The sequence below is a fragment of the Misgurnus anguillicaudatus genome, chromosome 13 (assembly GCF_027580225.2).
Source record: "Misgurnus anguillicaudatus chromosome 13, ASM2758022v2, whole genome shotgun sequence".
NCBI lineage: Eukaryota > Metazoa > Chordata > Actinopteri > Cypriniformes > Cobitidae > Misgurnus > Misgurnus anguillicaudatus.
In genome coordinates, this window is record NC_073349.2 from 12,069,588 (window position 1) to 12,092,500 (window position 22,913).

At 35.8% G+C, this 22,913-nt stretch overlaps 1 protein-coding gene and 2 long non-coding RNA genes across 4 annotated transcripts in view; 1 reads left to right on the top strand and 2 right to left on the bottom strand.

Moving 5' to 3' along the window:
- Nucleotides 1-7,886: 7,886 nt before the first annotated feature.
- Nucleotides 7,887-12,291, bottom strand: LOC129419463 (uncharacterized). Its single transcript, XR_012372865.1, has 5 exons — nt 10,527-12,291; nt 9,877-9,936; nt 9,687-9,777; nt 9,511-9,590; nt 7,887-9,290 (listed from the first exon to the last, which is right to left on the bottom strand). It is a non-coding gene; the product is annotated as an uncharacterized lncRNA (long non-coding RNA).
- LOC141369279 (uncharacterized) lies at nt 12,290-14,908 on the top strand. Its single transcript, XR_012372864.1, has 4 exons — nt 12,290-12,758; nt 12,890-12,958; nt 13,054-13,166; nt 13,957-14,908. It is a non-coding gene; the product is annotated as an uncharacterized lncRNA (long non-coding RNA).
- A 4,774-nt stretch (nt 14,909-19,682) lies between these two features.
- Nucleotides 19,683-22,913, bottom strand: part of acss2 (acyl-CoA synthetase short chain family member 2) — a 22,777-nt gene continuing 19,546 nt past the window's right edge. For both annotated transcript variants that reach the window (XM_073875037.1, XM_073875038.1), the window contains exon 18: nt 19,683-21,088. In XM_073875037.1, coding sequence (XP_073731138.1) covers nt 20,961-21,088 — 128 coding nt within the window. In that variant the 3' untranslated portion in view covers nt 19,683-20,960. The remainder of the gene's footprint in view (nt 21,089-22,913) is intronic.

The following is a 22,913-nucleotide window of genomic DNA, read 5'->3' on the forward strand; positions in this document are numbered from 1 at the left end:
TGAACTGTATTGTTTTTATTACATTAGTATGAGCCGTTTTTATCTACATACATTGCGGGTCTCCTCACATGGAAATTGCCGCCATGTTTCTACAGTAGCCCTAAACGGACAAACTGCTCTACAGAGTGAGTTTTATTACTATGTTGGCCCTGTCCCAAATGGCACACTTCATGTGGCCTTTTTTAGTCTCATGGCCTGTAATTGTGCATGCTAGCTTAGTCTACGAGTCCGTAGGGTGTCCCATCTGTCATTTTTACACTCCGAAATGTGCTCATCAGACGTGAAACTCACCGAGTGGTCAGGGGTGTTCACTTATATGCTCACACAAAAATCGCTGCAAGATGCTTTCCAACAGGTTTTATCGTAGTTTCTGTCCAACTCCATTGACTTGTATTAGATGTGCTGTGAGGTACGGTATTACTCCGCGCCGGGAACTTTGTTTGTATTCTCGCAATTGGCAATGGCGGATTATCGCCACCAACTGGGCTGGAGTGTTTATTATTCAAGCTCTCAAAGGAAGAATATACGGGTGTGAGGCGTTTGGAAAAATAGGCCCACAACTTTACAACGAATGCTAAAACACCTGTTGGAAAGTATCTTTTGCAGCGATTTTTGTGTGAGCATATCAGTGAACACCCCTGACCACTCGGTGAGTTTCACGTCTTTGTACACGAAAGTTTAATGCATTTTAGGAAGGATTGTTCCAGTGCACCTATGCAGCCATTGTAGAGGTGGGGGCTTGATATTACAGAAACCGAAAATTCTCGGGCCAGCATCATATGTCCAAATTTCAGTCAAAACCGTTCTATTTCATCATAAACAATCTGAAAACAGAGATTTAAGTGTAAAATACCGAACTTGTCCTTTAATATTTGTGAGGAAAGATCCAGAATATTCTCACGCAGTCTCACCTTTTTACTTGCTGTCAAAATACAGCCTGTGCATTTAAACTATAACCCTTTGAGATTATTTGATCTCCCCATGAATTGAAAAGGACACATTTTTAATATTTATAAATAACTTTTGACCCACACCGAGCATAGCAACTACGATTTCAGAAAATTGCTTACAAAATATAAACATATCTTAATGCCAATTCATAAAGAAAAATATGAATTGTATTGTTCTACACTAAATCATTTTGTTTTACTACAATTAAATAAAAGTAATTTTGCATTTCCGTTTGTTGTCTGATACTGTATCACGCTCAGAGCCAGGAAGTAGACTGAAGATAAGTATAATAGTACTTTATAATCACACATTGAGTGTAATAACAGGTGAGTAAACTGGATATATGAAGTTCTGGAATGCACTTAGATGGAAAATAATAATGTCTCTTTTGCAGGAGAAGATCGGAGGATTCCCGGAGGGCAAACGAGGATATTACAGGTAAGTCCAAGGTAAGTAGTACAGGTGAGTATAGGTGTCCATTTGTGATAAGACCAGATAAAGAGGGAAGGAAGCTGAGAGATATTTAAAGGGATACGGTGATGGGACACATGTGTGGGGGATTAGAATTCAGGAGAGAGTGAAGGTGTGACTGATGATGTGGATGGTGAAGGGATCCTGACAGCTACATCGCTAGATGATGATAGTGATCACAAAAAATAAAGAAATTAATATACAGAAGACTACCGGATATGGTGACATATGATGCCTAGTTACAGTACATTCTAGTATGTGTGGAAGCAGTATTTTATCTAGACTTGCTACATCTGCCTTGTTTTCATTGTCATGTGAACCATATGTTTGTTCACGTATGATGTACTAACAACCATGAAAGAAATTTAGGTTTTGTTAAACAAGTGCAACCTCAAGGAACATATTTCCTGGTACATATCACATTTGAAAAGAGCCGCTTGGCTCACAGTTTCCCAGTATTTTTAATTGACTACATTTTCCTCGGCTCCCGTGGCCTCATGGGATAAAATAGTGCTCATCCGTTGCATACTTAAGCAATATCGCTCGAGTAGGAGTGTGATATAGCTCTATATCATCACGGCTGTGATTAGGCCAGAGGCACGAGGCCGCAGGCCGAGTGCCGGAGGCAATCACAGCCGTGATGATATAGAGCTATATCACACGACTCCGAGAGCGATATTGCTTTTATACAACAGTTCGACGGCACACGTTTGAAAAACGAAAACTAGAAAACAACAACGGAGTTATTTTAAAAGCCTCTTTGTTTGAGAACTACTTCTTCCGCCACGGATTTGAGGGCGGCCAGAATGACAGGTAAAACTTTCGGCTGCTTTGAAGCTCATAACAACTCAATGGACGGAAAAGCCGTTTCTTTATATTACCGTTTCTTGGTCACAAAGTGTAGTTTTAAGATTAGTTCAGTCGAGAATGTATCTGTATTATATTTAAATCTGCAGTCGATTAGTAAAGATAGCGCCTGTTTGAATGTTTGCTTAGTGAGATTCGGTACGAATGAGAACCAAAGCATGAGCGGACGTCAGTGTTCACTCGCCCCGCTGACCACCGCCCTCTCTGGGTTACATTTCTGAAAGAGATACCCTGGCTCTCATGTTGGCCTTGTTTGTTTATGATCGTCAAAATGAGATCAAATCAGCAGTATTTGGTGTCATGATCAAACTTGTACTTGTTTTTTTAATCATATTTAGTGTCTTTTGTGTTGTTATTGTTTTGGCGCGAGGTAAAAGTTAATAAAACTATACTTGTGAAACGTTACTATTGCTTTCTCATTTATTCTTAACGCGATACGAGCACTCAACTATTATTATTAAACTTTGTTCTTGTCAGTACTATATAAAACTGTTTTTTATAAGTGTCAGAGATATGTTTTTGCATGCTGCTTATAAATATACCAGTGGCGATATCTCATAACATGTTTTAATAGTCACGTCACGATAAAGTAAATGATCAATGTCCACATTTAAAAGCTGCGGGGCTTACCTGCAGTTCCACGGTGTTTTCGCGTTCTGATAAAAGATATAGCTCCAGAAAAAAACGAGTGTTTATATTCCTCTTTCCAAGTGTTAATCTTCCACACGATGTGACAAGACATTTCTCCCATTAACTTTAACGTAACATCCAATAATAACTTCCGATTGGGATTCACAGACTGATTTATGAGCTAGTAAACTAATGAGATACACGGAGAGTGATTCAAAAACAGCGCGTCTGTGTTTTTCCATTCAGAGATGAGCCTGCTTAGGACCTCCATTCACTAGGTGGCGGAATAATACGAAAGGTGAAGCGGCTACAGTGCTGTTATCAGTACAATATCGTATAGCTCTTAGCCAATCAGATTCGAGAACCAGAAAGAACTGTTGTATAATGATTGATAACGGTGGAAGCAGTAAACCATCTGGGTATTTCTCATATACAGTTTTTTTTTGCATAGTATGGAAGTAGACAATTTAGGACACAGGATCTGTATTCTAGAATTCCAGGTTTTGCTCAAAAATCATTTTTTTTTATAATTTACTTACATTCTAACCTACTATGCAAATGCAGTATACACATAATGCAAGTATCATCCAATGCATTTAATGTGTCTATATGTTGATGTTCACAGTCTTTGATATGCAGACATTCTGTGGCAGAAATCCGCACTCCCAGTTCTTTTACTCCACTATCCATAATTCATCAACATTGTTGAGAAGCCCAGTCCACCTAAGCCATGAGGACATCTTTAAGTTTTTCATGCACTGCCATTATCCATTAAGATCATCCTTAGGATGTAAATACAAAGATGATTATATGCCTATAATGCAGAAGGACAGTTGTGAAGAGGATGACACACCGGCAGTCTAATGATGCTTTCTTTATTACTTACCCTCACAAGCTCTCAAATGGGAACAAAGCCAAACCTCAAATCTGCCTCCGGCCACTGGCATCATTAAACTATCATTCATAAATGGTGAAACATGAAGCATGATCTATGGTCTATTTAAATAATTTACGATTATAAAAATATATAAATAAACACACCAGCACCATTGAATATTACTGGCTGGGTTATTTTTAACTCATGGGTAAATATTGGACAGAACACATGCTGGGTTAATGGGTAAAAACAACCCAGCATTGTGTCAATTTTGACCTAGCAGTGTTTTCTGTCCAGTATTTACCCAACATGTCTAATAACCCAGCCCACATGAGTATTAAAGTTTCATGTGAATCCCGTTTGTTGATTTCTGTACATGCAAAATGTATGGTGCATATTACGATTAAATTTAGCTGTAATGCAACATTATTTTGAGTCTCTAGGATGAATATATTGTTTAAGTTTGCAATCTCCAAATATATCTGGAGGCAAAAACAACATCTAAGTCTGGATGAAGTCATTTTCTTTTAATTTAAGGTTGTTTGTTGTTGCTGAGCACTAGAAAATAGCCTATAGCAAATCTAGGACTAAATTAACAAATTTAACAATAACTCTCTTCAGAACTTTCTTGTTTTTTTGGCATATGGTGCTTTCAGTAAATATGTCATGATTATTCATTTTAATTGGTCCATTGAATGCGATTTACACAAACAGAGGAGATGACCTCAATGACCATTCACCTCGGCTCAACTTGTTACACAAGCGGCATTGTTAAACTTTCAACACCGTCAAATCAAATGCATCATAAACCACACAATTACGACATTAAATATTACAAAGAGAAACAAACAAACCTTTAAACTGATTAATATCCAATCCAATTTAGTAACCAAGCAAACATTGTTATGTTCAATTTCTGGGGTGTGTACATAACATGCAGGCTTAATAACTTACATTTATGTATTTGGAAGACACTTTCATCCTCACGGTGCATTTAAGATATACATTTTATCTTTTGTATTGCAAATGCAATGCACCAATTGAGCTACAGAAACACTTGCACCCTTAAATACCGAAAAGTCAAACTCCACAACTGATTGGTATGGCTGTCTGAAACAATTGCCGTGAAACACCAGTATCTCCCTTCCAGGGAATGTCTCACAAGCATGGGCAACTTCACGGCTGTCAGACGGAGATTTATCCGATGAGGTAATGAGCCAGGAAGTTAGAAAGTGGTGAACACAGAGTGAGTGAAGATAGAGATGAAAATAGATGGATTGGAGGAGACAGACCGAAGAAAGAAACCAAGCAAGAGACGGAAAAAATAGATGGACAGAGCGTTTCGTAATAGCGTTTTTATTTTTACTTTCTGTGCTTAGAGATCTGTGGTTAAAATTACATGTAGAGACTTTCCTGTTGGGTTTGTTACCAAACTCAGTATACAGTCACATCAACTGGAAGCCATCCAATCCATGTGTATTCAATAAGTCAATCAATCATCTGTCCCTATTGATCACCAGTAATGGTGTGTTTAAGTGATATCGGATACATCAATGGTGCATCAGTGCTTTATGGACAAATTCCTATGCTCGCTGGGCCTTTTGAGAAGAATGAATTATAAATCATGCATAATAAATGACACACAAGTGTTAAAGGGGTGAAAATGATCTCTGTTTTAAAAGCAGCTGTTTTAAGGGCACCTGCAGTATCTGTGATGGTAGACAGTGATGTAAACAGTCTGTGCTGGTTAGGGATGAGATCATCAGCTACTCTTATGTTTCCCTTTCTCTCTTTCATATCTCTCTATTCTATTCTTCCTCACTCTCTCTTGCCAAACGTGTCAGCCTTATATTTAGCTTTAGATCCCCTTAGACTCCAACAGAGAAACTGAAAGTGATGTGTAATGAGGTTTTTTCCCATCTTTGAAACTGGGCTTTTAGGGGAATATTGCCCCTGTTGACTCCCTGTGAGGATGGAATGAATGGGGAAGTCCTTTGGAGATTTCCTAAGGAATTATCTTTATACTGAAACTGTGGATAAATGATAAATGTGGATAAATTAGATAAATTATATCCATAAATGTGGAAAAATTAGATAAATTATTATTTTTTTTTTATTATAGAAATACAGTAATGAACTTAAATCTTCATTTTTTTTTTAAATAGTAACATTTGTCTCTAGAGTTTGAGAAAGATATTTTAAAGGGGTCATATGAGATTTTTTAAAGATGCAAAATAAGTCTTTGGTGTCCCCAGAGCACATATGTGAAGTTTTAGCTCATAATACTTCACAGATAATTAATTACAGCATGTTAAAATTGCAATTTTGTAGGCCTGAGCAAAAGTGTGCTATTTTTGGGTGTGTCCTTTAAAATGCAAATGAGCTGATGAAATGCAAACACTGATCACAATGATGGGGGTTTGTTGCAATTGCAACTTAATTGTGCTGTCAATTATTTTTTTCTTTCTCTCTGCACTACATGGCAGTGCCGTGGTTGGATAGTGCAGATTAAGGGGCAGTGTTATTGTAATTGAAGAGTTTGGTTCCAAAACGCGATAAACGCCATTTTGGAAAAAAAAATGAGTTATTGCCAAAATCAGTATTATATCAGGTCAGTATTTAAAAGTAAATTCTTAATTTTACGCAAAATCCAATATCCACTGTGTTATTCTGTCATCTTGTCTCCCTTTTTTCCTAAAACGCAATAAACGCCAGTCCTCCTTTTCTACAGAATGCAATAAATCCGCTCCACAAATTACAGTGCACCATTCACACAATGTAAACAAACAATGGTGGCGCGTTGAGTACACGGAATCCTAGTTTTCCTCATCTACTTTGTACTTCGTGATCAACAAACAAACAAACAAAAACAAAATAATGCTTTAATGGCATTGATAAACCTGTGATGGTTTTCTGTGACGGGAAAGAAACGTAATCCATCAACATCTAATAATTTACGCGAGAGGCACTCGGGAGACGGTTGCTTGTTCTCCCGACAGCATCAAGCTTCTCATGCTAACACACTGACCCCAGGGGATCTTATGAAAATCTCCATAATTTTACTCAAAGTCAACGAAAACCGAGCAGGACCAAAACATTTTACAGCGGAACGCTGTGAAAAATGTTAAGCCGCGACGTCCAGTATAACGGCAGCAATGACAGTGTTATTAATATGACAAAGTAAGTGTTTTGATTAATGCCATTAATGTTTATTTTTAATCACTGCGTACAACTGTTCAACTAAATGATTATAAAACGGCAAGGATGAATGCACATTTATACATTGATTGAATAGATTTATAGCATTTTGAAAAAAACTGTCATGGATTTATTGCATTTTGTGGAAAAAATAATTCGTTTTTATAATAAATCTTTGAAAATCAAGTTATGGATTTATATTTTTTATGTTTTTATAACCTAAAGATGCTATGCGAAAGTTTGTAAAAGAAAATAGTGGTTTTCATCTTGTCACTTTCTTTGTATAAAAAACACGTTTATCCGAAATTTGTCAAAATTGATTTATTGCGTTTTGGAACCAAACTCTTCAATTGGCCTTGCTACCTACCTCACCAAACAGCAATCTGAACTACCTATTTTTTGTACACACTGCATGAAAAGAGGTGTATCCGTACTAGGAAACTCCTGTAAACACCACTGATTTTCGGAAGTATCTACTAGTTCCACTGAGGGTAAACTACTAATTCCACCAAGTTAGGAAACTCCCGTAATGATACCAATTCGGATGTATCTTGCTGAGGGGATATCCCCGTGGAATATGCAGCCATTTGTTGCCATGGCAAGTAATCCCATTGAAGATTTTGGCAGGGGCCACTTTCACACCTACAGAGGTACTGGACTTTCACACCTTTGCACAATTCTAGTGTCCCCATTGGTGTTTTATTCTCAACACTGATTGGTTGCTTTTAAAACCCCCTCCCAAAACTCTGACAACTATTGGGACACAACTTTGAAACTTTCCAGTTGAGATGATTTGATTGGTTACACTTTGTTTTAAGCCCAACCCAAGCCCTCATAGCTTAGTGACTTGATTGGTTATTTGCCTGCTATGCAGATAGACTACAACCCCCACTATATACTACTATACATCCCCAAAACCCTTAAAAAAAATAAAAACTTGAATTGAGTTTGAAACGTTTATTTAATAAAAAACTGAACAATCCACAATTGTCGCAATCACAAAATAATATAATACACAAATATTAAAAGTTGCATACATAAACAATACAATTTAAACTCATAAACATACAGACAGAGAAAGCAATATTAGAGTAAAATAAAACAAAATAAAAGCAACAATGAAAACTACATTCAAAGTAGTACAATCTAATGTAGCAGGGGCTGCTCGTGACTGCTCATCCGAGGGTTGCAAATTCCAAATAAGTGTTCAAAGTGTCATGTGTGTTGCTTGTGTTTTTAAAATATGTGTTTGTTGCTTCATGTAAACCACGTGCATCACGTGTTTAGTCAAAACACGTGATGCACATACACGCACTCGACACGCAAAACACATATTTTGAAATTGGGAACCACACAAATGACGGGCTATATACATGTTGTGACAAACTTCGCATCAAGTGCTCACAAAAAAAGAAGTCACCAGCTGCCACTGTAATGTAGTAAATATCTTAATAAAATGAACAACAACTATATTGATCTTGCTTTTAAGAAATCAGTCCAACACTGCAAAAAATCACTTTCTTACATAGTATTTTTGTCTTGTTTTCAGTAGAAATATTATTTAAATTAAAATGCTTTTTCTTGAGGAACAAAATGACCCAAGAAAACAAGTCTAGTTTTAGACAAAATAAATAAATAAAATACACACACATTAAGTGAATTTGTGCTTAAAACAAGCAAAAATATCTGCCAATAGTGTGAGAAAAAATCTTAAGTTTTCTTAAAAACCTAATTAAAACACAATTTTCTCACCCCATTGTTAGATACTTTTTCTTGTTTAGGCACAAATTATCTGTAATTGTATATTTTTGTCTAAAAACTAGACACACTTTCCAAGGTAATTTTGCTCATCAAGAAAATACAGTAGTTTTTCTACTGAAAACAAGACAAAAAGTGTTAGAAAGTGATGTTTGCAGTGTAGAATCAATCACAGAGCTCTGTCTTGGAATTATTCAAACATTTCTTACTGTAACACTGTAATTTCTCACATTTAAGAAAACCGGTTGCATCAAACCATTCAAGTCTCAAAACACATAGACTTGAGTACTGTGAACTTAAACAAATTGAGTCACATGCAGTTAAGCACTTATACTTAAGTTCACACTACCTAAATATAAGTGCACAATTGCACAAGACTTAAGTTCACAGTACTCAAATGTATGTTCTTAAAAACTTAATGGTTTAAGGCAACCGATTTCCTTAAATGGTTTGAATTAAGTTAACTGCTAAAAGCATATACTTGTCAGCAAAGGTAACGTTGATGCACCCTCATCTGGACAGACATCTCTTTGGAGCCCTTTGGAAATATAAAAGTACATATAAGTATTTGGCATAATACTAATACACATATACATATACAGATACAGATACACACACACACACACACACACACACACACACACACACACACGACAAATCAAATGACATAAAGTTGTACATTTTAGAAAGTTTACATTAAACTGTACAAAGATACAACAATATATGATCAAATAACTTCATAATGTACATCTTCTTACTAGATTTTCTGCGTTGATGTCCTCAGAGTCTCTGTGACGTTCTGCAGCTTCATTACAGTAGGCTACTCCAATCTAGTTGTCTATCAAACACAGAATAAAAATAGAATCATATACATCATAACACATCTATTTACTATTTAACCTCTTTGATTTAATAATTTCATTATTAAACTTACATCATTTTGGCCAGATTGCAGTGACATCAATTTCTTCAGTGACTGGATCAGTCTGATGTTTTAGCTTCCACTGTTACTTAATTATATTTTTCTGTCAAACACAGAATTAAAAATCAAAATCACATACATCATAACACATCTGTTTACTATTTAACCTGTTTGATTTTAAAAATTGAATGAATAAACTTACATCATCTTTACCCAGAAACCTCTTCAGCGTCCACAAAGTTGACCACAGTGTACATGACCTCTGTAAACACAAACATGGATAGACTTCATATTTTAAAAGATGAAGAACAGCAAACATATTACGTTAAAATATATTATGACTCCAAGCTTCTTTACAATTAGCATCTAGGTTCTCTCAAAGTGAAGCTGGTATTGTTACAAATCAATATAAAGGTATTAAAACCGTCTTGAAAAATAAGCAGCATCTACCAGCACTAAAGCAATGAGCTTTTAAACAACAAAAGATCGTTTGTGTATCATTTAAAATAGCAGAGAGACAATTGCTAGCTGCTAACATTTCCAACACACAGGTTACTGTTGTCATGTTTGTTTTAAGCAAAGAACGTTTCATCTTGGCTTCTTTTATTGTTTTTAAAAACTTAAACATCGAATTGATTCTTTTAACAGCCCGGTTTGAATGTTACTTCGCGTATTTTTAACCTCATGTTTACCGCTGTGTACCATGTATACCCTTAATGTTTTACTGTTTGTGCTTTAAAATTCAAACAGTTCTAGTATAAAGACAAAAACGAATCATAGTAAATAACATAATATGAACAAATAGGCATCCGATCAAGCGCGATGCAGACAAACTAATTAAATCAAACTTACCTTACTGTTGATAAGCAAACAAACAAAGACACCGTCCACAGGCTGTAACGGTTCGCGATTTTGAATTTTCCCGTCAAGCCCATAGGTCAAGCAGTCGCACCTGAAAAGTGGGGGCAGATGAGTGGGTGTAGGTGCATTCTGGGAAATGTAGTCCTTTTCTCTGGCGTTGTCACTGCTGTACCATATGCTGCTGTAGATGTAAACTACGAATTCCAAGATGCATTGGATGCACTACAATCATTCCAGCCCAAGTTTGATTGATCCTCTGCTCGCACTTTATTATATACTTTTATATAATCCGCGTTTTCACACCATGCATTGTTCTTTATACTTGGTCATTAATAAAAAATAAAGAATATTTCTATAAAGTTTATAACGTTGACAAAACATGTTTAGTTGACAAACATGTTAACAGTTATTTTGAATGATGCTCAGATTTTCTTAAATATAAAATCTTTGTGAATCAGCACTTACTTGAGGAAATACAAAACTCTTTAAACATGCCTCAGGAATTATCTCTGGGTTTAGTGGATTAACTGCTCATCATTGGAAACATTGAACGTATACCTAAATGAATTCTTACTTAAATATAAGTAAATATAAACTAATGCTGAGTTAAGACATGTAACTTACTGAACTTACTTAATTACAACATGAACTCAAATTAATTTATTGTAAATGAATGCATTAACTAACAATGAAAAGCATGTCATGTTAATGATGACTCTTCATTAGTTTATGATAGTATATGCCTTAACTCAGCATTAGTTCATGTTAAAGTAAAAATATATGTATGTCTTTTATCACTGTGATATATGGACCCTTATTATTTAATAAAGTCCCCATTTCTTTTATTTAAATTGATTGATTGAAGACAAACATGATAATATGTGGTCTGACTTTGTACAAGCATGCATTTTCATATGCTAACAGTTACCTCCTTAGATAGACTATACATTGATTGGTGCCCGAACATTTTCCTTACAAGGGCCAAACCTGACTGAGGGCCGTGGGCCAAAAGTAAATGGTGTTGTGTTATATTAAAATTAAAGTTGCTCTGATAACCCCTAATTTATAATTTTCTAATATTTAAAAAATAAATAAGCAAACATTACTCCGTTTATGCATAACTAATGCAGTTTTATTTTCCAAGACTTTTTGTAAAAAAAAGAAATCATTTTGCAAATCAATTTTAAATATCCTTTTCTCTGTGTGCCCCTGCCAAAACCTCTTCATTTTTAGCCTGTAGTACCCGAGTTCATTAAGTTTTGTGGTGCATTTTATACACCTTCAAGTATGCATGAAACATAAAAAAATCACTTTAATCCCTTGCATTTAATATTAATTTACATTTTTGTAATGTAAAAATACAACAAAAAATGATACATTTTAGAAAATGTTTAATTAAAAATATGAACATCTGCGTCAAGACTTTTGTTTTCTTTTTCCTTATCTCACGTGGCATGATGGGCCAAATTAAAGATCTATTGTGGGCCAACTTTGGGCACCTCTGGATTAGAAGTACAGTAGCGGACAGGTATCTGCAGATATGTTTACCCAAGTTTGTCAGTCAGTATCACCGAACATGTTTTGCATTCACATGTGAAAGACTGTCTTTTAGATTATGGACCTGTCTATTGATATTTTTGTTTCTATTTTAAAAGATTTAATGAAATGTTAGGGTAGAATTATAATAACAATAGAAACAGTGAACTTCAAATCATGAGACATCAGCAAAATCAAGCAGCTTTACATTTCACTGACTAATTTAAGGCTCGTACAGACTACATGACTTTGAAACGTAGGTCCGAACTGTGCGGTTCACACTACATGACTTGCTCTCTGTGAAATCAGGAGTGTTCACGTTGTTGAGCAGTTCACACCACACGACACAACGTGAATGCCCCACAACAGGAGGTAACGCACTACACGAGTTGAGAACAACTCTATTACCCAACGATTCTATCTTGTCTACAAACCACGTTCTGTCACGAAAAATCACGCGATAAAACAAACCGGAAATGACGCGAAACTACACGCACGCCGGTAAAAACCCACAGAAGAAGAAACAAGAAGACGCGCAAAACTTTTGTTTGTTTATAAACTTCAGACAGAAATTAGTGCTGCAAACCGTTTGCGCGATGCAAAGCCGCAAAAGAAAAACAATATAGAGATGTGATGTGGAGAGGTGGATCAGAACCACACGCGGACAGCAGGGATTAAAGATTTGAGGTGAGTACAGCTTGTTTATATAGGAAATATAGCTGCATGCTTATGTTTGGCTATGATCACATTTAAAATATCAAAGTGTTGTCTACTGTGCTTAAAAGCTGTGTTTCTTGATTTAATTATCGTTCAAATAGAATAGGCAATGCTTCGCAAAATATGATTTGGAGAGCGTTTATCTTTGACCCTGCGATTCTATGCAACAGGTTTGTGTGATTTCATTTCAAACGAATATGAACTGAATGTTGTCATAACGTTTTTTCTGTTTGGGTATGTTTTTGAACTTTTTTGTGTCATGCAGGTGACACGTTCAAGTCCCTCAGGTTCAAGTCCAGGATGGGGGACCAGCACCATCTCACAAATAGTTTTGGATGTTCTGCTCTGTACCAGGTTATAAAGGACGGTTTCTTGAAGGTAGGGTTATTACAAAATATAAAGATATATATAAAATCTACTACTTCATTTTAAAAAAAGAACACCCATAACATTGTGGACATCAGCAGTTTACTGTTTTTGATAAAAGTATTTTAGTAAAAAGTATTATTAGAAAAAGGGATATAGTTCTGGAAAGCAAAAGTAATTCTATTTTATGTCTATACATACCTGTATACATTAATTTCATAATTTTATCTGAGCTTACACTATGTGTATATTAAAGTATTTTGTGTAGAAACATGAATTGTGATAACTAACACAGCAATAAATATAAAATTACTTCCAAACCTAATATTGTAATATTTGTTATTCTACATGTTGTTTAGTTTATCGTTATACTTATTTATATGGATTAAGTATGAGGGGGTCTCATTTAAAAAGCATGTGTACGCACAAAACAGGTCTTGAAATATGTGTACGCCAGTTCCCACGCAAAGGTTGTGATCTATAAAAAAAAAATTAATAGGAGAATGGGCTTGCATGGTGGGATCTGAAGATAATTCATGTACGCACACTTGCAGAAAGGGAACATTGCTTTGTCTGTCTTAATATTTTTTGGCATATGCCATTTTGGCTTTTGTGCATACGTAGACTTTTAGTAAGGATCCTACGCACAGTTTTATAAATGAGACCCAAGGTGTTTGACTCACAAAAGCATGGCTATCCAACTTTGTTCTGCATATAGCTATGCAAATAAATCCACTGTAAACTGTAGTCTTGAATATATAATAATTTAATCACTGACATTTGGTGTGTCCTATTGTTTTAGACACCATCAACGGAAGGAGAGTGGCATACAATAGCCATGGACTTCGAAAGGAAGTGGCAGTTTCCACATTGCTTTGGGGTACTTGCTACCACTCCAGCTGTAGCAGACTGCTGACCACAACATGGATGATGGGCAGTGGAAGAATCATGGGATGGGTGCTTTTCAACCGATGAAATACACCTCACATCGCAATTGTATGGCAATAGCAAAAGTGCAACGCAATCTGATGCGGGACTACTTTGTCTCACCAGCGGGTAGTGATTATTGGCAAGTTCATCACATTTTAAAAGGAACTGATGTAGAGTTATCCCTCAAAGAGCAGATTAAAGCCAGTTATTGTCAGTTTAGGACAATTGTTTTCTTGTGTGTTCTAAAGTCCTGTATTTGTAAAGAACACACATGTGGTTCACTTATTCATTGTTTTAAGTATTCTGTTTATTGTTGTGTTATTATTCAAAAAATTTTAATTGCATACAAATCAAAAGGTGCAGGAATGTAATAAAGGCAATCTGCATGTTGCAATTAAGTGCCTTATACTAACTTTATTTCTTGATCCACACTCAATATTCACAGAACATTAACAATGTTTCTATACTAGGGCGATTAAACATCAACATATCTGATCATGATAAAATTTATGGCGATTGTGATGATAAGCTCTGGGCATTTTTACTCAATGTGGATTAATCTAACAGCCAATCACACACAATTATATTAAGATATTTATATCTCACCCAGCCCTTAAAGGGGCTCTACATAGGGAGTTTTGTAATGTTTAATTGTGTTAATGTGGCGCGCTGCATGTGTTCTAACAATGTATATTTTGTCTGTTCACATGATATACATTCTAATGTACTACATTGCACTAAAGCACTATTCATATTGCCTGTTTTTGTAAAATATGACTCAATGTGTTTTATACTTTGTTGCATTAAATGTATTACTTTCGATAGACCATTTATTTCATGAAACAGCACTGGGAAATTCAATCTAAACCCTTTAACAAGTTTAATCACCTTATTGATAAATGTAATACATAGTAAAGTCAATAGTTTGTTGTAAACAAAAACACATCGGGACCGCACATGTCATGTATGATATATGCATAAGGTAGGTTGTTCAGGTGACAACATTGATCCACTTTTGTCAGTCTCCTGGCCGTTGTATATCATCACAATTATGCTTCTTTTGAGATGTGATGAGAGAACTGGGTCTTCAATATCCCTCAATTCCAAAGCTATGGTTCCCAAACGAAGTTGATGTATATAGTTGTTTGTGAGTCCACTTGTGCAACAGTAAAGTCTAAAATCAATAAAGAAATGCATTGTTTTCAGTTAATATTTACATTCACCCTTTCATTTATTTTATTTGTTTATTCAAACTAAATATGAGAATTTATTCCTTGGTTTAAGCTCTTTCGACTGGTACAAAAGGCAGATTGTAATGTAGCTGAATATCCTCTAATACACAATATATAACAATAAACAGAATTACAGTAAAAATAATTATACACTTTATAATGTTTTACAGACATATCCCAAAAATAGGATTATGATAATATCCATGTATATGGAAATATGACGAATTAATTTACATTTAACCCTATAACATTTAGATAATGTAATAATAACATTTGCTCACCTGGCTGTTTTACGGCGTTTGCTATTTCTCTCCACCGTCTCTTTTTCTCAGCGCAGTTGTTGTACATATATATGTGAAACGTCATACAGGCATTCATAACTGTGACATGCTACTCATCTTTCCGTGTGACCTGAACCCCGGGTCGGATTGGCTGTAGCTCGTGACATCACAGGAGGTTGAGTCGCGCGACAGCTCCAGATATCTAGCATGCTAGATATTTTTGTGGTGTCGGCGACGCGTCTGCGAGGCGTCTGCGAGCGTCTTTGATGCGTTGTTGGCTCTTTCATACCAACAGATTCGCGAACGTCGATCGCCCGCTAATCCCCCGCGATTTGCACCCGATCACACCCCGACCTGTCGGCGAGCGAACGACTTGCAAATCGGGCTTAAATCTGGCTTAAAATCATGTAGTGTGAACTTAGCATTATCAACATCCTAGCTAGCAAAAATGTGTTACATGATGTCATTTGAACGGCTTCTTTTAAATGATGTATGCAGCATTGAGAGAAACGTGCACAATATTCTGACCTAGGGCAGTTCAAGACATGTTTTCAAAGTGTTGGAAATAAATATTCTTAAATAACATTTGTTGCATTTCTCTTGAGTCAGAGACATAATTTTCACACATTAAAATTGTAATTGTGTCCATTGAATTTTAGTTATTTTGAAGGATGCTAAGTTTCTTAAATAGACTAATTAAATTATATTAATAATAAACGTATTTAGAAAACAGTTTTTATGTACCACAATACTGTATGTGCTGTCTAAAGAGACATGGTTAACCCCCCACCCCACCCCACTCAGCTCTGAAAACAAAGAAGACACCTCTACCTGTGGGTCATTAACATATAAAAAGCCCTTCACACCTCACACCCACCTCTCCTCACAGGATTCCTGGAAACTTCCACCAGTTCCTATATACATCCACAAACGTAAAGTTTCTGGATGTTTCACAAGTTTACTTTGGTGTATTACCTTTCCAAGCACTCTGCCTCGAAAATCTGGCAAACCTAAAGTTTAGCAGGGATTTCCCATCCCGTATTTGTCCGTATACAGCTCTTTTCATGCAGTGACATGCTTGCAAAGAATGGCTTACCAAACAAAGTTACTGGGTTGATCTTGTTCATGTTTTCTGGGTTGATAGAAGCACTATTATTCCTCCATTGTGTCTCTCGCATCCCTCATAACTCCTTTTGTTTCTTGCTCTTCGTCTTTTTGGGCCCTCTATTCTCCCACCTGTCCCATGCGTGTCTGCTTCCTGGAGTGTGACAAGTGTGTGTGTAATGAAGGCCTATTAGGAGAAACAATGACAGCAGCTTCGTAGTGCATATGTTCAGTGGTCAAATGCTGCTGACAGCTGGGCCAACATTGACAGACACACTAGAGACCTCCCCTTGTGCCCCGCAGTCAGCCAGATAATATAAAGCAGACAGCTTCAACAGGAGGATCAACCTGATGATAGAAACAGGATTTGTGTGACTTTAGCATCATGACACTTCTAATGCAGAATCTGGAAAAGCAGTTATTTTAATAATTGATTTATTTTATTTTTATACAACAGTTAGTTTTGGTCTTACAACTGTCAGTGAAGCACACAAAGCTTTTGTTTCTAACAGCAACAACTGAGAAATAGCCCCGAGTCAATCCTTACAGTACAGAGAGTTTGCACCTGCCTCTCGTTGTACTGCATCTCAAACCACACAAGAGATCTCACGTCCTTCAGTCATCCAGACACAAAAGAGCCGGACACCACTGAGATATCGTCTGTACAGCCGAACATCCAGGAAAATACTGAGTTATCTGACACTGGGCTTGTTGGCTCCCAGTAGTATCGTACAACAAACATCAATGTGGCCTGAGACACGAGAGCACAGGGGATGGAGAAGAGATAAATGATGGGGAAAATGAAGAAATCGGACAAAAGGAGAAGCTTAGCTGGAAAAAGCAGCATAAGCTGGTGAGTTGGTGGTTTTTGCTGGTGTAGCAGGCTGGTCTAGGTGTTTTGATCACATCTTAAGCTGGACTTTAGGCTGAAAGACCAGATGGCCCACCAGCTTGACCAGCTTTGCCAGGCTGGGAGGACCATCTTAAACCTGCTAACAGGTTATGCTGGTCTTAGCTGGATTTTCAGTAGGGTGTGTATGGTATATGAATGTGAAAGAGTATAAATATACTTAATATAAGACAGGCCAGAACTTCAGATGGATAATTGTTGGGTTTATAAAGAGAACTGGATCAGTTTACAAGCAGCATATGCGTGTTTATAATTAAATAAACTTAAATGCATTAACCGAAAAATTTACTTTCAGTCTCTGTTATTGTAACATTTATAAACACAAGTGACTCCATTTTTATGCGATAATACAAAAGGAAAAAAAGACAAGCAAACGTACATATTTTCTGCCCTTGCAAATCCATTCTGATAACTTTGGTGTATTTGTGATTGCACGTGTGTATAATAAAAATCAATAAGAGTTATTTAGAGTAATGCATACAGGTTAAGCAATGGATATTTCAATCAAAAGTAACATCAATAACTTTAATAATGATCATAAAATGAATTCATTAGGTTAGGAAGGGAGTTGAAGGATGAGGGAGATGATAAAAAGTGGTTGTAAATAATAATAAAATAATAATACTAATAATAACAATATTGATCAAAATAAATCATTATACTAAATGAAAAATAATATTATAAATAGTACTCGGCAATGATTAATCGCGATTAATGTCATACAAAAAAGTTTTTTTTTTGCATAATATACACGTGTGTGCTGTGTGTAATTATTATGTATATATAAATACGCACACATTCATATACAAGTATTTAAAAAACATTTACATGTGTGTATATATTTATTTATTTATAAATTCAATATTATATTTAATTTTTTTATAATTAAATAAAAAATTCTGAAATGAATGTATGTGTGTGTGGTTAAATATACATAATTACACACAGTGCACACACACATATTATGCAAAAAAAAACAATTTTATTTTGTATGCAATTAATCTTTGCCCAGCACTAATAATAAACAACAATATTATATTACTTTAATGCTGCCTCTCTCATTGTTGCCACAGCCTGTCCCCAGCCCATGTCATAAAGGGGTGTTAGGGACAATAATTAATAAACAAAAAATTGTTCCACAATTTTACTTGATCATCAGTAATATTTATAACAACACATCTACTTACATAAACAGACGTGTACTTCTATTGTTTTTATACATAGCTATTTATAATTAATAGACTTATCCTAATAAACACACATGCCTTCTAAAATGCTTATACATTTATGCACTGTCTGGAAAATTTGTTAACAAAATAGTCACAAGCCATCACTGGGGCAATATCCTTTAAAGATGTCCTAATATGTACCATGTACGTACATATATTTATACATTTGGTACCAATATGTACCTCTGAGATACTATGAACTCTTTAGGTGCAAAGGTGTACTTTTTGAAAAAAAAAGTACCGCCCCAGTGACAGCTAGGAACCATTATTTTTTCACGGACAGTGTGAGAACAATAAACATGTTCATACGTGAAACAGCATTTTTCAATTGGTCCAATTTGAAGCCTTTAAAATAGTGATAACCACCTGAAATGTCATCTCAAATTAGCTTATTTCTGAGGACATTTTAAAAATAAACCTGTGCGAATACACAAACACGTAGACATAAAACGAGTGACCGACTGGCCCTCTGCTGCACACAATCCCCAGACTAAAGTGAGCAATGTGCCATGAATTATTCAATCAGATTCACACTGCTTGAGTAACAGATGGCCTATGGGATTTTCTCCCAGAAAAAGAGCACCAAACATGAACTTATGGGTTAATTAACTTAACATGCATGTAGTTCATGCAGAAAAGGGTTCTGTGTGATGGAAAATAAAATTAACCCTTGATTTACATCCTTAGTAGAGCCACAGTTTCTCTTTAGAGTCCCTTTGTCCTGCTGGAAAGAATGAGTGACTGCCATCTTGTGGAGATTGGGAAACCAACAGCAGGGACACAAGTAGATGTGCAAAAAAATGTAAACAATGTATAAATGAAAGGCACACAAATACAAGAAAGACATGAGAAAACTTTTATTTTAGCACTTTTAATTCACCCAGTTTAGTATGAGACATTGTTTTTTTTCTCTCAAATAAAAAGATTACAAGTAAAAGGAAATAAATGATTAAAAAGAAACGCATACATTAAACTGAATTTAAAGGTACAGTCGCTCATCCCAAAAGTATGAGTGTTTTTTTTAGAGGACTGATAAACGCAGCTAATATTCATCCACTTCTGGATCAATAAAAAGCTCACAAAAACTGACAAAACAATTAATGCCTAGCTGAATGAACAGCACCAGCTGAACCTGAAACCCTAAAAAAATATATATCGACAAATTCAGAGCAGGTGAAAGCTGGAATTTGACCACTCCTCTCCTTAAAGACCTTTCATAAATGTCTGCACAATTAAATGACACAGTATTTCTAAATGGCACATGGTCCTCAACACTTCCGTTGATTTAAATAAAAGTTGACGTTACAAACAGAATGGCTATTATTGTCCTTTTAGATCTCCATCGACTCTTTTAAGATGCACATACACAGTGTTTATCTATTGCAGGTTAATCAAAGCTTATTTAAAACCTCCACAGAGGAATTAACTATCAGACAGATCACAAGCAAACTCATCAGGAACAGCTGCAAACTGTTGCAGGGATATTTTTACATACTTCTGCTTTACACAATGTTATCCTGCTAAGCATTACTGTATGCTTTGGCTTGTATAGAAAATGCTCTTTCCTTAAAAATCTGAGCAAAGCGGACCATAATCTTCACACTTTAAGTGAAATGTAAGTTTTCTGTTATGTTGGCACATTGATAATTGACAGAACAATGTAGTCATATGTTATATGAATAACTCAAATAAAGGAGGTAATTGAATACATAATAGAGACAAAAAGGACACCACTGGCGTTTAGAAATGGAGACAGCAGTTAAAATAGAAACCCAGGTTTGTGTTCAAATAAATTGGAGACGACACATTTGCACAATAGTGCTAAAGCAAAAAACAAACACACATTAAAAAAAATCTTCATGGCAAATAACAAAAATAAAGTTTTGGGGAAGAAAAATGGCTTTTTAATATACAAGTGAATCCTTTAGAAAGACCATAATCAATCCCAGATCTTTTTAAAAGAAGTCGCCGAGCTGCAGTAGGATTTATATATCTCTGAATAAGCCTTTAGCGTTCTGTCGGCCTGCTAGCTTTATTCTACAATCTAGCTCTCCAGACTTTACCTCCCTTGCAGCTCATACAGGGCCTGACAGCAGGTTTGAGTTGAGTGACACTGGTGGTCACACGGCGGTACTGCAGCGGTTTTCAAACAGTTGATCAATGACGGAGCTATCCGCTAGTGTCGACACATCACCTAAATCCCGCTCATTAGACGCTATCTTCCGCAGGATCCGCCGCATGATCTTACCTTTGGATATAAAGATGTACACTTGTGAGTATTAACACATATATTAAAGGTGCAGTGTGTAATTTTTTGAAGAATCTCTTGACAGAAATGCAAAATTATATACAAAACTATATTATATGGGGTGTATAAAGACCTTTTTATAATGAACCGTTATGTGTTTATTACCTTAGAATGATACCTTTTTATCTACATATGGAAGTCGCCATTTTGTACCGCCATTTTTCTACAGAAGCCCTTAACAGACAATTTTTTTTACCAAGTTGTCTCCTACAATGACATATTTGTTCGTTGGCAGCTACTGTAGCTTCTCTATGTGTTTCAAAAGCGAGGGGTGAGCAGTGGACTAAGCCGTTGGTTGCAATTCGCAACCTCACCACTAGATGCCGCTAAAATTTACACACTGCACCTTTAAAGGGACAATATGCTCATTTTCCAGCTCCTCTAGAGTTAAACATTCGATTCTTACTGTTTTGGAATCCATTCAGCTAATCTCCGTGTCCGGTGCCACCACCCCCAGCATAGCTTAGCATAATCCATCCAATCTGATCAGACCATTAGCATCGTGTTCAAAAATAACCAGAGAGTTTGGATATTTTTCCTATTTAAAACTTGTCTTTTCTGTAGTTATATTGTGTACTAAGACCGACAGAAAATTAAAAGTTGCGATTTTCTAGGGCGATATGGCTAGGAACCATACTCTCATTCCTAATCGAGTCTAATCAGATTCAATGGATTATGCTAAGCTATGCTAAAAGTGGTACAACCAGACCCGAAGATCAGCTGAATGGATTCCAAAACTCTAGTGGAGCTGGAAAATGAGCCTATTTTAGTGTCCCTTTAATATTAATACATTTTTTGTTAATGTTCCTGTAGCTAAATGAATCATGTACTGCATTGCAATGCAAAAGCCATCGGTTTGATACTTAGAGAACACAAACAGAAATAATGTACAGATAGAATGCACTGTACTGTAAGACACTCGTAATAAAAACGTCTGCTAGTCACTGATCTATATAAATGACTGGATTGCGCATAGAACGCTTAATGAAACAGCGTGAGGTGAAGCCAGCGCAGAGTTCGAACCACCATCTTGGTATACCCAACCGGCAGAGGGCGTCATTGACTTCCATTCAAAATCATGTTTTAAATTCAACAGCTTTACAGCGTATCAATCACGCAAGATTATTTTTAGAATATGTGTACGTAAATTAACTGTTAATTCTGATATTATTATTTGCAATGTTTATGTTTTAATCGGGCAGGAAAATGGATTTATAAAAAACCGTTAAGGTGAGTGCGTCTGCTGCGTTCTGTTAATGACACGGGTATAAATAAAGGTTTTTTTGACATTCAGCTACACGGTCAGCGTTATTTCTCTAAATAAGTTCCGGTAACTTGTAAGTTTACATAACATAAAACCAGCAAATTATTGCATGCACATACGGTACAAAGTATGATTATTTATATAGATTTTAGAATGAGCACGTTTGTCATTAATACTAAATATGCTGCGGTCTGTCTGCTGATCTGATACTGTAATGAAGATGAATGTATAATAACTGATTAAAAACTAAAATGTACAACTTTCAGTAAATAACTATGTACATGCTTAGGACGTTTGTGTTGTAATAATGTACAGGGAGACTTTAGATATAAAAACAAAGACTAGTAAAGTGATGTTTTATCATTAAAATCTGATTGCGTCCATTAATTTAATAGAATATTTGGGTATACCAACATGGCGGCGCGGTGGCTTCACAGTTGTGACGTCATGCGCAATCCAGTCATTTATATAGATCAGTGCTGCTAGCGCATAAATGTAAAT